Raw genomic sequence first — 16,601 nt, 5'->3', positions numbered from 1 at the left:
CTTGCAGTTTCTCCATGTTTTTTCAATGTGGTTTAAATTTACTTAACAAATGTCACCAAACATCTTCATTCACCAGTAAAATTTGCAACTCCTTTGAAAACTGTGCTTGTCATTTTTGGGTGCAATTTTATTATGCAGTTACAACCACACCGCTGCAATAATTTGAATAAACCGTTTTGCCAGTACTTTGATGCAGTGCCCTTACAGCTCCTTACTATGTATCCATAGCCACCTTGTATGACTCAACAACATATTTTGGATTGTGTCCCCTAGAAGACAGTATTTTACCAGAGAATACCTATGCGATGCTTCATCACTTTGATCATGGTAGAATTTTTTAGACGGGTGTTTTTCACACTGGTGACGATGGGGGGCGAGATGGAGTGCGAGGCGCCTGATTCATTAAGAGGTTTTCACCTTGTAATGAATCAGGCGAGGCACGAAGTGGCATTCACCTCCATGCGCTTGCCACAAACCTTACCCCAGTCTCGTCACACTCCCAATCCGCCCCAATTTTGTCAAAGTTGGGCAAAAATGGCGTGAAAATGACAAAAATTTTAATTTTTGCGCAGCTTCATGTTCCTTTTTAAAGTTTTTTACGCCCGCTTTCTGACGTAAAAGCTTTGATGAATCAGGGCCATATAGTTCAGGACAGTGCCGTAGATAACTGTTAGGCCACGGCCCCACTATCAGTATTCGGTCAGTATTTTTTCTCAGGAGTGGGAGCCAAAACCAGGAGTGGGTGATAAATGCAGAATTGGTGACTTGTTTCTATTATACCTTTTCTGCGATTGTTCCTCACCTGCTTTTGTCTCCCACTCCTGAGAAAAAATACTGACCAAATACTGATAGTGGGGCCATGGCCTTAGCCAAATAGTAATCAAGAAAAGAGAAAAAGGTCCTTTCCAACACACCCAATTCTATGGCTGTGAACTTCTAAGCTGCTTCTAAACATTTCGTACAAGTACATATTAAGGATCTCGCTACCTTAAAATTTAAGGGTATTGAAAAGTTAAGATCACAGATGTAAATTACTTAATTGAGAAAGAAAATTTGTATAAGATTAAATGTAAAACACGATCTTTCCTACTATTATTAGAATTGGAATATCACATCATAAATATAATCTAGTTTTGCTATATTCATTTACATTGTTGCTTACTCAGCTGCTTTTTTTTATTAGATTTTATTGTTTTTGTTAGTGATATACACTGTGTTCCAAATTATTATGCAAATAATATTTTCTCAAATTGCCTATATGAATTGCAGTCATTGTAATTTTCCAGTCAAATAACTATTAGACTACAATTGAAAGGTTTTTGTACAAACTGCCTATGATAACAGTATATTTTCAAAAAAATAAAACACTCAAACTGCACTCAAAATGCATGTTCCAAATTATTATGCACAGCAGAGTTTTCAACCTTTTAATTTTAATAAAGAACAAAAAAATTGTCATTTTTCAAATTATAAGCATTAGCAGGTCATTACAAACTGAAATCAAACAGTTTTCAACTCAAAACTTTATTCTAGGTGATGTTACATTTGCACATAGGACCCCTTGTTCGAAAGGAGCTTCTGAACTCTCTCGTCCATTGAATTTGTCAGGTTTTGGATGGTTTCTGCTTCAATTGTTTTGCATGAGGACAGAATACCCTCCCAGAGCTGTTGCTTAGATGTGAACTGCCTCCCGCCATCATAGACACTCCTTTTGATGATGCTCCAGAGGTTCTCAGTGGGGTTGAGGTCAGGGGAGCATGGGTGCCACACCATAAGTTTGTCCCCTTTTATGCCCATAACAGCCAGAGATGCCGATGTGTTATGTGCAGCATGAGACGGGGCATTATCATGCATGAAAATGATCTTGCTGCGGAATGCACGGTTCTTCTTCTTGAACCATGGAAGGAAGTGCTGTTTGAGAAACTCAACATACATTATGGAGTTCATCTTTACCCCTTCAGGGATCCTAAAAGGGCCGACAATCTCTCTCCCCATGTTTCCAGCCCAAAACATTACTCCACCTCCTCCTTGTTAGCGCCGTAGCCGTGTTTGCATGGGGTGTCCATCAACCAGCCATCCTCCACTCCATCCATCTGGACCATCGAGATCATTTCATGCATGATAATGCCCCGTCTCATGCTGCACATAACACATCTGCATCTCTGGCTGCTATGGGCATAAAAGGGGACAAACTTATGGTGTGGCACCCAAGATCCCCTGACCTCAACCCCATTGAGAACCTCTGGAGCATCATCAAAAGGAGTGTCTATGATGGCTTGAGGCAGTTCTGGGAGGGTATTCTGTCCTCATGCAAAACAATTGAAGCAGAAACCATCCAAACCCTGACAAATTCAATGAACGAGAGAGTTCAGAAGCTCCTTTCGAACAAGCGGTCCTATGTGCAAATGTAACATCACCTAGAATAAAGTTTTGAGTTGAAAACTGTTTGATTTCAGTTTGTAATAATCTGCTAATGCTTATAATTTCAAAAATGACAATTTTTTTGTTCTTTATTAAAATGAAAAGGTTGAAAACTCTGCTGTGCATAATAATTTGGAACATGCATTTTGAGTGCAGTTTGAGTGTTTTATTTTTTTGAAAATATACTGTTATCATAGGCAGTTTGTACAAAAACCTTTCAATTGTACTCTAATAGTTATTTGACTGGAAAATTACAATGACTGCAATTCATATAGGTAATTTGGGAAAATCTGAGAAAATATTATTTGCATAATAATTTGGAACACAGTGTAATATTGGCTGTGATTGAACATGTGACATTACAGTATAAATTAGCATCTTTGCACTAGTGATAGCATATAAGGCATATAGCCTAAACACGTAGGTTTGCCATGTCTTCTTTTTGTGCATGATCCATCTTGGAATTCTTCTATGTTTTAACTTATGAAATAGAGAGATGTATTTTTTATACTATGGACTCACCAGCTGGACCTTGGATCTTTTTCCCTTCTCTTGATTCTTGGTATAGATGTTTCTCTGACACCTCTGTGTGGGGGATACATACAGGAGACACCATTTGCCGGTAAGCTCACTCTCTTTCCTAGGGCTCATACTCATCTGCTTTTAAAACGGTCGAGTGCAATTCGATAAAAAATCGGATTGCCTCTGACTAGTGTTAGTCAATGAATCTGTGTTAATCTGCGATTTTTCACTCACTTCGGATCAGACGGAGAAAAAAATCGCAGCATGCTGAGAGTGGCCGAGACTCACCAATGCAAGTCAATGGGTGCTAGGAAAAAATTGCACGGCATCTCATAGGAAACCCGACATTTCATCAGCCGAGTACATTAAAATCACAATGTGAACCATCAGAATAGATATAGATAGAATAAAAGAAAAAAATGGCGTGCGTGTGAGAACTTTATCATGCCGCTAGCGCTGACGTCTGTGAGGTGAACAGAGTTCATTGGCTTTGAACTCTGCTCACCTTATTCACGTCACCGCGAGGCACTGATGCTGCGCTATCACGTGCAGCTCAGTGTCTCTTCTGGATGTCAGGTTGAACTTTTGCATCATGCCACTGTTCAGCAAGGCATCTAGATGTAGCAGAGTTGAACTTGTCATGGGACAAATGGAATATCACCAGACAGGTGAGGAATATGGTGTTTTATTGTTTTGCATTTTTTCAATAATAAAGGGGTAAAAGAGGGGTGGGGAGTGTTTATTTAAAATAAAGGAGTCTGTGTCTTTCTTTCAATTAAAGGACTTTATTCTGGCTGTGTATTTTTTACAATATCAATATGGGGTTAGTAATGGGGGCGTCTTTCAGACGCCTCTCCAAAACTAACCCATGGGCTTGATGTCAGCGACAATAAAGCAACTGACATCAACCCCAACCCTTTTACCTCATTTGCCACCACACCAGGGCAAGTGGGAAGAGCGAGGCTAAGCACCAGATTTGGTGCATCTTATGGATGTGCCATTTCTGGGGCGGCTGAGGGCTGATGTTCTCAGTCTGGGAGGGGGCCAATATCCATGGCCCCTTCCTAGTTTATTAATATCAGCTCGCAGCTGTCTATCTATCCTGTCATCTATCTGAATAAACTAGCTTGAAATTACATAGAGAATTCCTGTATGTAAAAGCTGATGTTAAAAACGCATTGCATACGGATGTCATATGGGTGCTAGGTGAGAAAAATTGCATTGCACTCGCTTGACACTTGCATGACACTCGTCCGACTTTCCAGGAACATCAGACCGATTTTTTTCAACGCAGATGAGTCTGAATCCGTAGCCAAATAATAGGTTGAGATCTATTGATAATCCTCAAAGTGGGAACTAGTGAATCTTAAAATTAGGCCACCAGACTATTCTTCTTCTTGGTTTAACATTGAAGCGGGAAAACTGTCTCCTTAGACCCCAAATGCCCGCTGAGGCAGGCCAGCCGTTTCACACTTTTTTTTTTCTGGCGCGGTTTCAAAAGAAGCGTCAATAAATGACATATCACTTAGATTAACGGTTATGTGCACATGACGTCTTGTAAACGTGTGTGAACCCAGCGAGTTTTTCAGGAGGAAGCCACTTCAGAACACATCGTCATCTTTTGTCCTGAGGTGTCTTTTTTGGCATCCTCTCGGATGGACATTTTTATGTGACGCCCTTGGCCACTGCCTTTTATTTTAAAATTTGTATTGAATAAACTAGTGAGCTGCTTCCAAGCTGAAGTCTCCTGAAGAATGGTTAGGTCACTCCATTTAATTAGTTTGTGTTTTTTTGGAAACCCAAAGCGGTTAAAAGAAGTTCAAAAGACTGAACATTTGAACAGAAAATTGTGTTTACATAGAAATGCATTTTATGTTCATTCTTTTGAGCGTTTAGCGCTTTTCAGGCATTTTTCGGAGTGGACCCACCTAAAAAAAACATCCTGTGCACATACCCTTTGGGATTGAGCTAATCAACCTGCAGACTCGCAGCAGGTCAAACTGCAACTCCATACCAAAAACCAGAGATTCTGCCTCAGATTTATGCTTTGGATTCCGAAAAAATTACACGTTGATTTTTCCAACATGTATTTATTATGTACCCTTGCAGCTACCTTCCAAAATGTGTAAAATAAGTATATTTTTTCTAGTAACCCTAGGACTGCAGCTATCCAGGGAACGTAGGGGTTAATTTTAAGTAACACCATGTCTTAATAAATTATGGGAGTAGCAGGTGCAGCAGCTTCAATAAAGACAAAATTATGTGGCTGGCTGCACAGCAGATCTTTTATAATGAGCGCTGCTTGCAGAAGCCTGTTTATGTGTGGATCATGTTACAATAGAAGAAAATTAACAGGAACACTAAAATTCCTTGCAGTATGCTGCAGGAATGTATGATGCTGAGTAGATTTCTGGTTGCACAGCATCATTTATATAATGGGCCTGTTTGTGAGTGGATCATACATGAAGGAGTTTCAGCATTTATATCCATTTTATCCTATTGTAAAATGCTAAAAATCTAGTATTCACTGAAAATTATTGAAAGTGTGAAAAAGTAAGGTATAGTGCCAGGCAGCCCATTTTCAGTATGTTTATTCAGATTTTTAAGATTTTATTAACATTTTTTATAGATTTTATTAAATCCTGTACTATCACCAGCTAGTGACATCTGTAACTAACAGCTAGCAACTGTCTGTAACAGCCAGGAGATAACTCTAATCTGGGGCGGTTAACCTCTCCATGACATGGCGATTTTTCCGTTTTCGTTTTTACCTCCCCTTCTTCCAACAGCCATAACTTTTTTATGTTTCCATCAATGTAGCTTTAGGAGAGCTTGTTTTTTGTGGGACAAGTTGTACTTTTGAATGATACCATTCATTCTACCATACTTTTTTTGCATTGGGGTTTTTTCTTTACCATATTCACTATATGGTAATATTAATCTGGCAGTATGATTCTCCAGGTCAGTACGAGTATGCAGATAACAAACATGTATAGTTTTTTTATTTATTTAAATGGTGAAAATTTTTTAGGGAAATTTGAAAAATTAAATATTTTGCTTTTGTCACCATTTTCCGAGACACGTAATGTTTTCATTTTTTGAGATACGGGGCTGAGTGAGGGCTTATTTTTTGCACCCTGAACTGCCATTTTTACGGATACAATTTTAGGGTAGACACAATTGTTTGATCACCTCTTATTGCATTTTATTGCAGTGTTACGACTGCCAAAGAAACGGTAATTTTGACGTTTTGATTTTTTTCTTGTTACGCCGTTTACCTATTGGATTAATTTATTTCATACTTTGATAGATCGGACATTTACGAACGCAGCAATACCAAATATGTGTATTTTTTTTTCTTTTTACTATATTTATTAGTCCCCTCAGTGTACTTGAAGCTGCAATCTTCTGATCACTTGGGCTTTACAGTGCATCAGCACTGCTATGTATAGAGAAAATCACAATCTCCTATGAAAGCCAGCCACGGGCTGACATAAGTACCGTATACCTTACATAGGTATCTCTGACATTCTGCCTCCTGAGCTTCTTTTAAATGAAAGGGGGCGTTTCCAGTGTGAGACATGTAATGACTGACAGTCTGCTCTCCTGATCTACATGTATCCCTGTATCTATTTTTCTTTCTCTTGTTTTGTCCAATAAAACAATTGTAAAACATGAAAAAATATAATAAAAAATAAAAATGTACAGCTTTTGAGTCAGCCATTTTTATACTCCCTATCCCCTTTTTAATTCTAGTGCATGTGAGGCTGGAAGTTTAAGAATAGGGGACTGATAATAAACAACATATTTTTTGTTTATATCATGAATTTGGCCATTTAGTTGGTAGCAATCTCCTAATTACCAATAGTATATAATAGATTTGGTCACAGTACTACAGTAGTACCTGCAGTGGTACATTCTTAGTAGCATCAAGTGTCTGCATCTCGTTTACTGGTTGCACTTTCAATATTTGACTGTTCACTAAAAAAAATGTTCAATGTTAGACCCAGGAGGAGAACAGCCTAGTGGCCTAAGTTTGATTTATACTTTGATTTCTACTAATTCCCACTTTGATGACCTCAACCTACTGTTTGTCTAATTATGTATGAAAAATCCCCCATAAAACTAGACTAACTTGCCATTGAGGATCCTGTAACAATTGAGTGACAACACTGAGGAGCTGCCTTGGTGACTATAGACTATGTTGTCCTGCCAATAGAATCCTCATCATTCAAATTGCAACACCAAGAACAAAAAGTTGTGAAATTGTGAAAACAAAATCACAGGATCGATAGAGATGCTAATGATAAAAACATGGAAACAAAAGTTTTAAAAACATATCAATTTATTCATTGTTGAGTAGAACCTTTAGGCTGTGTGCCCACGTAGCATTTTTCAAGCGTATATGCTGCGGAATTTCCGCAGCGTAAACGCTTGAAAAACGCATGTATATCCGCACCCCATGGTCCCCAATGGGATTCCGCAAGTTCTATGCACATGCTGCGGATTTTTCCGCAGCGTTTATGCCGCGTTCAAAAATCCGCAGCATGTCATTTAATTTTGCGTTTCCGCAAGCGGAATTGCCTTTGTCCAATGCATAAAAAACGCAAGGCAATTCCGCATGTGGAAAACGCGTGATAAACGCGCGAAAAATGCGCGATAAACGCGTGCGGAATTCCGCATGCTTTTTTCCAGGAGAGAACTTGCATTTATGCAGCAGAAATTTTCTGCTTCATAAATGCAACGTGGGCACATAGCCTTACATTTGCCAACAAATTACGTTACTGATGTTCTCAATGGGAGACAAGATTCCGTATACCTCGCTGCGGTCACTGCCAACCCCACAATAACAAAAAAGGAACTACTACTAGCTACCACCACCAATCGTTTATACAGGCTGATTGGACAGGTAGCACATGGCTTCAGAGATACGGTTTAAAGAGCAAGAGGAACAGAGCTACTAAATTTTATATATTTAATCCAGAAAAGTAGGCAGTAGTGATGAGCGAGTATGTTTGGTTAACCCTTTCGCCGAGTATACTCGGCCGAGCACCGAGTATTGATAGAATGCTCGGGCTTTAAGTTTTGTCGCTCTGTGAACATGATTTGTGACTGTTTGACAGATTTAATATATGTGAGAAATGCTGGAAAAACAGGCATTCCTCACATGTATTAAATCTATCAAACAGTCGCAAATCATGTTCACAGAGCGACAAAACTTAAAGCCCGAGCATTCTATCAATACTCGGTGCTCGGCCGAGTATACTCGGCGAAAGGGTTAACCAAACATACTCGCTCATCACTAGTATGCAGCATTTATAGAAAATATGCAAGGATGATACAAAATGGGAACAAAACAATACGGCATATACAATTACATGTCTTAAAAATAATAATGAAAGAAAATTACTAAACCTGATGTCACGGAATTGGCTCAGAGCTTAGCAAAGGGAGGTACTCCTTATTAAAATAGACAGAACCCACAGTAAGCGGTACTTTGAATGGAGATGGAAGTGTTAGCTCTTGCTCTCTCTCTCATTTCCCTTGTTTTAATTAGTCCCTCTGGTCCTAGGTCTAATTAATCCCATATGTTTTATGTGAAATCCTGCTTCAATGGAGGTTGAAGTGTCAGCTCTTCTCTGAAGAGGTCTTTATGGATTTAAATTTTTCTCTCTGACAAGGAGTATATATCATAAATACACACAATGCATTACTGAAGCTTTGTGTGTATTTTATATACATTTTATATAATATCCACATATCTGCTATTGTAGCCCAACAGAGGTTGTTACCAAGCTTTCCCAAAGAGCGGAATGTTAAATCTGTAAAGTTATGCATTGATGAATCCCAAACTCTTCTACGATAGCAGAACTAGTCAGGCTATCCAGAAGCCTGAAAAAGGTGTGAAGCTTCGATTGACAAATCTGCCACATTCTGCAGTGACAAATTCTGCATATTGCATATTACAAATCATTTGGAGCAATAGAGACTGTGTAATACTAAATCTCCTCATGCTTCCACCTCTTGCTGGTAGAGGAAGCCTGGAGACTGGTAGACAGTGTTGGCTGTCTGTTCAGTAGGAGAGTTTTTTTTTACTTTTGCACCACTCCGGGCATATTAATATAGTCTAAGAAAACAACCTCTTATAACACAGGAAATACAGGCAGGTGTTCATTTCCTTGGAATTTCTTGAATTCCATGGAAATAAAATGGCACGGATGGACATAATACAGTGTACTGTCCCCTCAGAAGGCCACAGTTTTGACCTTGCCATTGCCCCTTCTGCAGAAAGCTGCACTTGGCCATAGCCTTTTTTTTTTTTTTGCAGGCATCTGAACAGCCCCTTACTGTAATAGGTACATGTTCCATCAATGAAAAACAGACAGAATATGTACATTAAACTCGAATGTTTGAAAGGGGCCAAATACAGGGGTGGACATATTATTGAGGCAACCTGTGCAGCCGCACAGGGGCCCAAGAGGTAAGGGGGCCCATTTCCACCTCCAAACCCGATAGAATTCTGCATTTTTATGAGTTATTAGACTGGAAAAAGGCCCATATATTGTTCTTGTACAGGGGCCCTCTTCTGTTTGTGTCGCCCCTGGCCAAATACATTGTGTAGGTAATGAATTGTAGGGGCCTTTTTGGGCCTTGAGCTCAACTGCTGTCACTGCTGTTCTCTATTATATGGAGCATCCTTATATCAAGAGCTGATAAATGTATTAATGTGGAAGACCCCTTTAATAATCTGAAAAGCAAGAGGCAAAATATATGCTTAAGTCTGAGATCTGAGATGTTTATACAGTTTATCTGCGTCATTAAATCATCTAAGTTCATTCTCTTCTCAGAAATTTTGTTTTGCAAAGTAGCAAGCTGCCAAGGTTTCCAAAGAAATTCCCATGAAGACTTCAGGGCTTGTTATTAACTGCTCTGTTAAATTCATCTGGGCTGTGTATTTAGGATTACGAGAAATGGTTACTGTGTATGTCTGTGATAGAAATTTCCCATAGGTCAGTAGGCACAAGATAAAATTCATTATGTGATCAGTTCTTGTGATGAAAAGTTTTTTGTTTTTTTTCTTCACTACGCTGCATTATTCAACTACACCCTTTCCTTCAGGAATGACAAATATAAATTAATTTTTACATGACTTTTCTTCTATGCCTCCATAAGAAAACATGCTACAGATTTTTTATCACAAAATTGTGATAGTCGCAGAGCCCCCATACTGCAAATACCACTGTCCTTCTATCAAATCAAAACCAGAATTTGACTAACTTCTTCCAGCAACTTGTGTGACAAATACTAATGTGATGAGATGATTGCTTATAAAAGATTACTCAACTTTACAAAGAAAATCGTAAAAAACTGCTGTGAATGTTACAAAATAACAAAACAAACCGTTCTCATCTCACTCTTCTTTTTTGAGATCCAGCATTGATGCTAAGAAGACATGAGTACTGTTTATTCTGTTACTTTAGAACATTTATAGCTGTTTTAAAGATGACCTGTCACCAAGTCAAAAGTATCCAGGCTTTACTCCTATTTGACTCCTACTTCTCTGCTGAATATTCCATTTTTTTTAATACACCATACCATAGATATGGGCCTTTTTAATTTTGCTTTTTTATATTTTCTTTACCAAGCGGGCGTGGCTCCCAAGGTAATGATGCAGAGCAGCCTAAAGACGCCCCCAGAAAAATTCTGTGAGCCAAGCCCCCTTGGCAAAGTCCATAAAATGTAGCACTAAATAAAAAGGCCCATATCTCTGGAACAATAGGGTGGTTTAAAAAAAAAAAAAAATACTCAGGATAGCAGCAGGAATCCAATAAGTTCAAAAACGGACCTGATGCCTCTTAAATATTTTTTTTTCATATTTAAGATATTTAATAAAACCTTCATAGATAGAAGTAAAAGTTATATATTCTTGATTTGAAAGTTATAGACTAGTTGAAGTCAGTACATGGGCTTCAATATTTCTAGAGACAGGAACTATGGAAAAAGAGCCTGATTATTTTGTCTTGCCTACAGGTATCACAATCATTATAATATATTAAAGCACCACTCTAGCGTTTTTTTTTTTATTTCAGTGCTGGAGTGGTTACACTAATCTTAGTTCCCTGATCCTAGTCATATACTTACCAGCTCCAGTCTTCTGCTCTTCCGGCGCCGCTCCGGTCCCTAGTTGGCATCTTGTGAATTTCTGGCTGACTGGAAGTCAGAGGTAACGGTCACAAGCTCTCAATGTAAGTCTATGAGGGCCTCCTTCTGGCCTTGTTCTTGCTCTCATAGACTTACACTGAGTTGTGACTTCTGATAGCTCAGCAAACATTGGAGCCATCCAACAGGTCACAAACTGCTGGAGACCGACGGAGACCGGAGTGGCGCCGATAGAAGGTGACGACGGCAGCTGGTAAGTATAAGACTAGGGGCAGGGAACTTAGATTAATGGCACCACTGCAACGCAGCAATAAAAAAAAATATTAGTTCCCTGGAATAATCTGTATTTGTTTCCTATATAATAAATGGTATCAGGACACATATCACTAACAAATTTAGACATTTTTGTTGTATTTCCCCAACTGTACCAAAGTGTAGTACAACGCCAGTAAAGATTGTTTTAGAAAACCTAATTTCCTTTAGATTCTGTAAAAAATGTAAAATCTGTAAAATCTCTTATTTTTTGCAGTCACACCATAAATGTCAGTGGTTGCTTGAATTTTAGCTTTTCATCACTTCAGGTTAAAAATATGGTGCCCAACATTGTATCATGTGATCATGTGTGGGTATAATATATAGAATTCTAATTATTTTTTAGCTTTTATTGACTTCTGGGGTGTAAGAATTGGCATCCATAACACATACACTGAAGAATACTGGAACTTTTTTTTCTCCCATGTTTATGTCTGGGTTGCATATAAAAAAAAAGCTTGTTACAAAAATGCAAATCTATAGGATAATATTAACACTGCGTAAAGTCATGTGTATGAGGTCTTAGGGTTTAACATGCATTTTCTAGGGCTAGTGGGTGAAATGTGTGTAACCTGTATCTTGGCAAACGTCCACTTTCATACAGCCTGCGCCTTTCAATCTGTTGTGTTACATGCAATGTAATCCTATTTGTTGCATTGTTACATGCAATGTAATCCTATTTGTTGCATTGTTACTTTATATTTTATTTTGTTTACTGGCTGCAAAACGTTTATAATATTTATTTTCTTTGTCTTCAAGATTAATGTGGAAATTGCATAAGATATAATTTATAACTCTTTAACCCTTCTATCCCCCACCCCACCAAATGTGATGATTGGATGCTATGGAAACTTACATAGTCATCACAGTTGTCTTGGTGTCATGAGATTCACATTCCTATCCCAACATGTGCTCTGTTTTTAGTTATAGAGCCAAGTTTGGGTCCTTCTACTGTCAGCTGTTACATATCTTAAAACTGTCAAGTTAAAAATAAAAAAAATATATAATATTTGGTTTACAGGGTGACAGAGCTTACAAGCTTCAATTATGGCGTCTTGTAAAGCTTCACACTGAGGTGTTTTTTTAATGCCACTTAGTAGTAAAATGGATCGTACAGGTTATAAATTGTATTTGTAAATGTTTAAATATACAGTCCAAAACTACAGCTTGTATTTTAAAGTCTGGCGACAGGTCCACGATAAAGTGTTATTCTCAACTTCTATCCTCTCCGCTTCCTCCTTGCTGGGGCGGTGCACTCCTAATGGTTAACAGTTCGGATCAGTGGCATGGCTGTACTTCTGTCATGAACTGTGTGCTCTCCCGTTACAGCCACCACTCAGTACATAGTGAGCGGTGGCTGTAACCACACCCCGGCACTGACTGACAGCCGGTTCTGCAGTGCATCAGTACAGAGCCAGCTGTCAGTCAGTGCCAGAATGTGGTTACAGCCACCGCTCACTATGTACCCTATTAATTTAATTCTGTTCTCCAATTCCGGGCAGGTTCCAGTGGTTATGACCTATTAATAAGACTTAAAACATTATGACAGTAAACCTCATTTGCTGTCTTAATGCTTCATGTAACATTTACGTCTTCATCTAACATTTTCAATCATGATATAGGCATATAATGGTTATGGTTTAAAGCTTGTGAAATGTGACACGTTAGCTGAACGTGTGTGGGAAACATCCTTCTGTTAATAGTTTCCATAGCACAGATAATAATGAAATGTGGTTTTATATTTCCTGCATACATTAAATAGCACAGTGAGTGTGAAACCATGAAGTCACATACCTGTTTGTAGGCTCCACATGCCTTTCCCTTTGAAGATTTTTTTTTCCATTTACATGGTATAAAATTGATCTTCACAATTCTGGATGGTACATCTGCACTGGTCTTGATAATAGAAGAGCCTCTTGTTTGGATGATACATAACCTTTCAAGTTAGTTCACTATTAAAGGGATGCTATGGTTGTATGTAGAAAGCAATATAGTTTTCTATTAAACGTTGGCCCGGATTCATTGAATCAAATACATCAGAATTGTGGCATAAATCACTTTGAAACTTGGCGTTTTCACAACAGTTTTGGCCAGGCCTGCCAATAAAGCTGGGACGTGGCTGTGCAGAACTGTGGCATCACGGGGGCATTTAAGTGTGCGTGGAGATGCCCACTATTCATGAATAGTTGCGGCGAGCCTTCTGCCACAAATCTTATGCTAGTCTCTGTCTGGAGTAAGATTGTAGTGAGCTGCACACCACTTTTCAGACTTGCCTGACTCATTAAGAGGCCTCTTAAAGGGACTCTGTCAGCACAGAATGACTGTCAGTCTTGCGGAGTGCGTGAAGAGAAGCCAACAGAGTCCTGCCTCTTACTCTAGTCACCTCTACTCTGTCTGCACTTTTAGCTTCATCTTTCTCTGAAACAATGCTGTGTTTTAGAGTAAAACATGGATGTTTGTTGTACAGGAGTTGTTTCACATTCCTGGCGCCTGTGGTTCAGGCAGCATAAATCATGGGACAGGTTCCCATTAATACAAATTATTTTATTTCTGATTTATAGGAATAACCGGGCAACTTTCTGATACGTCTGACTAGGAGTGGTCACGGACATTTCACAAGTTTCCCAATCTGTTCCTGATATTACTTTGTTTCTATTATTTTAGAAATGCATTTCCAGGCAGGCCTGCAATATATGAATATCCTACTTTATTCTTGCAGGCCAAGCTGATGAACTACATTAGCAAGCAGCTTCAGTGCAAGCTTCAAGTGCCTCATCCGGAGAGAACACAGATGCTGAACCGATACCCTAAAGTCAGTGACTGGCTCCATACAGTTGGTGTGAGAAATGAGGTTGTGCAGGTAAGCTTTTCTTTCATTCATAAAAATCATTTTCTCTATAGTTTGATTTTTGCCTCTACGTTCTTAATTTATGTCCACAGAACATGCGGTTTTTATTGCTATTATTTTTCTAAAGGTTCTTTCTGTTTATATTTAGAAATGTCTGAAACCTCTACAATACAGCAATAATAGTCAGGCTCCAGTAATGCAGAAAAAAGTCTTTTATTTTCTTATAATAGTAAGTAGTGTTGAGCCACCCCCGTAGTGTTCAGGTTCGGTTCGGTTCGTCGAACACCGGGATGTTCGAGGAACTGTTCGTCGAACTGTTCGTCGAACACCTTAGAACACCGTCGAACACCGTTAAAACCAATGGCAGGCAAACAAAAACACATAGAAACACATAGAAAACACCTGCAAAGGTGTCCAAAAGCTGACAAACTGCTCAGAAGACACTCTCTTTAAAAAAGCCGGCCGGCAAATTCAGCAGCGGCATACACCGGTACCCGACAATTTAGACAAGAAGGAATAGAGCATCACACATAGATTAGATAGATAGAAACATGTCAGTCACACATATATGAAGCACAGTGACAGTGTTGGTTACTGCACTTGTCATTTAGTGTAAAGGATTTATTAAAAAAAATATTAGTGTTTTCATGCACCGTCTCTTTAAAAAAGCCGGCCGGCAATTCAGCATCTGTACCCGACAATTTAGAACAGAAAGAATAGAGCTTCACACATAGATTAGATAGATAGAAACATGTCAGTCACATATATAATAAGTACAGTGATAGTGTTGCTTACTATACTTGTCATTTAGTGTAAAGGATTTATTTAAAAAAATAATAGTGTTTTCATGCACTGTCTCTTTAAAAAAGCCGGCCGGCAATTCAGCAGCGGTACCCGACAATTTAGAACAGAAAGATAGAGCATCACACATAGATTAGATAGATAGAAACATGTCAGTCACATATATATGAAGTACAGTGATAGTGTTGGTTACTGTACTTGTCATTTAGTATTAAAATAAAGGATTTATTATTAAAAAAATTGGCGTGGGGTTCCCCTTAATTTTAGGCTCTAGCGGAGGTTAAGCAGACGGCTGGGGCAGATGTTTGAAGCCTGGGAAGGGGGTAATACCCACGGAGCTTCCCAGGCTACTAATATCAGCCCCCAGCTGAATACATAGCCTTTACTAGCTATTAAAATGGGGGACCCCCCAAAAAAAATGACGTGGGGTCCCCCCTAATTTAATAGCTAGCAAAGGCTAGGCAGACAGCTGGGGGCTGATATTAATAGCCCAGGAAGGGAGCCATGAATATTGGCCCCCTCCCAGGCTAGAAACACCAGCCGTCAGCCGCCCCAGAAATGGCGCATTCATAGGATGCGCCAATTCTGGCACTTAGCCTCGCTCTTCCACGCTGCCCTGGTGCGGTGGCAGGGGGTAATAGGGTTGGGGTTGATGTCAGCTTATAATGCCAGCTGACATCAAGCCCAGGTTAGTAATGGAGAGGCGTCTATAAGACACCCCCATTACTAACCCCATAGTCAAAGTTAAAAAAAACACAAACACCCAGAATAAAGTCCTTTAATTGAAATAAAGACACAATCCTTTATTGTTCTAAATTAAACCATACTTACCATCACGCCCATTCCAGCTGAAGCCAACGATCTCCTGCAATAAAAGAAAAATAATAAAGCAACCTCATCCTTACCTTTCCATGGTTCCCACGACAGCTTCAGCTCTGCTACATCGAGATGACAGGCTGGACCGCAGCAGAACGCTGCCATCCAGCCTGTCATCCCGCAGACACTGAGAAGCGCAGGCTTGCTTGCGCTGCTCAGCGTCTCTCTGTGACGACATCCAGATGAGCCGAGTTCATGTCCAATGAACTCGGCTCACCTCATGCACGTCACTGACAGCGTGGGAAAATTCTCACGCTGAAGCGCTGATTGCAGGAGAATTTTCCCACGCTGTCAGTGACGTGCAGGAGGTGAGCTGAGTTCATTGGACATGAGCTCACCTCATGCACATCACTGACAGCGTGGGAGAATTCTCCTGCACTCAGCACTTCAGCGTGAGAATTTTCCCACGCTGTCAGTGACGTGCATGAGGTGAGCCGAGTTCATTGGACATGACCTCGGCTCATCTGGATGCCGTCACAGCGAGACAGTGAGGAGCGCAAGCATGCCTGCGCTTCTCAGTGTCTGCGGGATGACAGACTGGATGGCAGCGTTCTGCTGCGGTCCAGCCAGTCATCTCGATGTAGCAGAGCTGAAGCTGTCGTGGGAACCATGGAAAGGTAAGGATGAGGTTGGTTTATTATTTTTCTTTTATTGCAGGAGA

At 39.6% G+C, this 16,601-nt stretch overlaps 1 protein-coding gene across 1 annotated transcript in view; it reads left to right on the top strand.

The window, feature by feature from the left end:
• The window catches only part of KSR1 (kinase suppressor of ras 1), a 185,321-nt gene that overhangs the window by 64,573 nt on the left and 104,147 nt on the right, over positions 1–16,601 (top strand). The window contains exon 2 of the mRNA XM_073664572.1: positions 14,135–14,275. Coding sequence (XP_073520673.1) covers positions 14,135–14,275 — 141 coding nt within the window. The remainder of the gene's footprint in view (positions 1–14,134; positions 14,276–16,601) is intronic.

This window comes from Phyllobates terribilis, unplaced genomic scaffold (assembly GCF_046119375.1).
Source record: "Phyllobates terribilis strain yellow unplaced genomic scaffold, ASM4611937v1 Scaffold_2__4_contigs__length_985480577, whole genome shotgun sequence".
Lineage (NCBI taxonomy): Eukaryota > Metazoa > Chordata > Amphibia > Anura > Dendrobatidae > Phyllobates > Phyllobates terribilis.
The sequence above is the reverse complement of the archived record's forward strand: the minus strand, read 5'-3'. Positions and strand labels throughout refer to the sequence as shown.